The sequence below is a fragment of the Propithecus coquereli genome, unplaced genomic scaffold (genome assembly GCF_000956105.1).
Source record: "Propithecus coquereli isolate 6110/MARCELLA unplaced genomic scaffold, Pcoq_1.0 Scaffold35, whole genome shotgun sequence".
NCBI classification, from domain to species: Eukaryota; Metazoa; Chordata; class Mammalia; order Primates; family Indriidae; genus Propithecus; species Propithecus coquereli.
This window is the reverse complement of record NW_012149174.1, coordinates 1,359,202-1,360,177: the sequence shown is the minus strand read 5'-3', so window position 1 is coordinate 1,360,177 and position 976 is coordinate 1,359,202. Positions and strand designations below refer to the sequence as shown.

The window sequence follows — 976 nt, the reverse complement described above, 5'->3', positions numbered from 1 at the left end:
TATTAAGTGGAAAACATGCAAGTTTCAAAATAGCACATATATTATGATTCTTAAACCTCCAGTTAGGATTTCAAATTAATTTTTTCCTTACTTCTTTGTAGTTTTTTATATTATTTGGATTCTCTATATGTGAGCTATCTTTTAAAAACAGACAAAACAGTAAATGTATTTTTATTTGGAAAAACAAGTGGGTACTGGCAAATTCTGGGTGGACAGAGAGGAACCTTTGCCTGTTGGGAACTTAAACTCTTCTTTTGTGGTCTTAGAACAGTCTTGTGGAAATGTTCAAGAGACTATTTAGTGCTTAATGTCGAATGCTCAGTTCAGTACACTCTGCAGATAATTCAAATTGCAAGATAGCCTATATTCCTGATATATTCTGTTCAACTACATGACGGTGACATTTTCTTTTGGCTAAATCCAATAACATAAAATATAAAGACATTTTTAGAAATCTTTTCCAAATACAATAAACTCATAAATTAACAAAGTAAAAGGATTACCTATCTCCCTTTGGTTTTCTTTTTTGTAGTGTCTTCCCTTTGGGTCTTCTTTCGCTTCCTAAACAGGGGCTCCCACCAGGTCCTGTTACCCGTATTGATTCAAGGCCTTTGGAAGATTTTTTAAATGTGAATTCCACTGGTTCTCCTTCTTTTAGGCTTCTAAATCCTTCCATGAATAGTTTGCTCTGTAAAGAACAAGAGAGGGAAAAAAAGAGATCATGATTGTCACTGCTTTATAAATTATCTCCACAATTTTAAGATTAACAAAGCAAGATATTCCATTACCAAAATATAAAGTCCTTTTTTTTTTAAGCTCAGTGAAACACACCATTTTAAAGTTTTCTATCACAATGCTGGCAATGGGAGAATAAACTACTACCATTTTTTAAAAAGGCAATTTGGCAATACTTAGAAAAATTGAAATGTGCATATTCTTTGATCCAGCAATTCCACTTCAGTGACTATACTACAGA

The 976-nt window shown here is 32.6% G+C and overlaps 1 protein-coding gene across 2 annotated transcripts in view; it reads right to left on the bottom strand.

Moving 5' to 3' along the window:
- LIN28B (lin-28 homolog B (C. elegans)) overlaps positions 1-976 on the bottom strand; it is a 114,884-nt gene that overhangs the window by 47,636 nt on the left and 66,272 nt on the right. For both annotated transcript variants that reach the window (XM_012651187.1, XM_012651188.1), the window contains exon 3: positions 504-688. In XM_012651187.1, the coding sequence (XP_012506641.1) occupies positions 504-688 (185 nt within the window). The remainder of the gene's footprint in view (positions 1-503; positions 689-976) is intronic.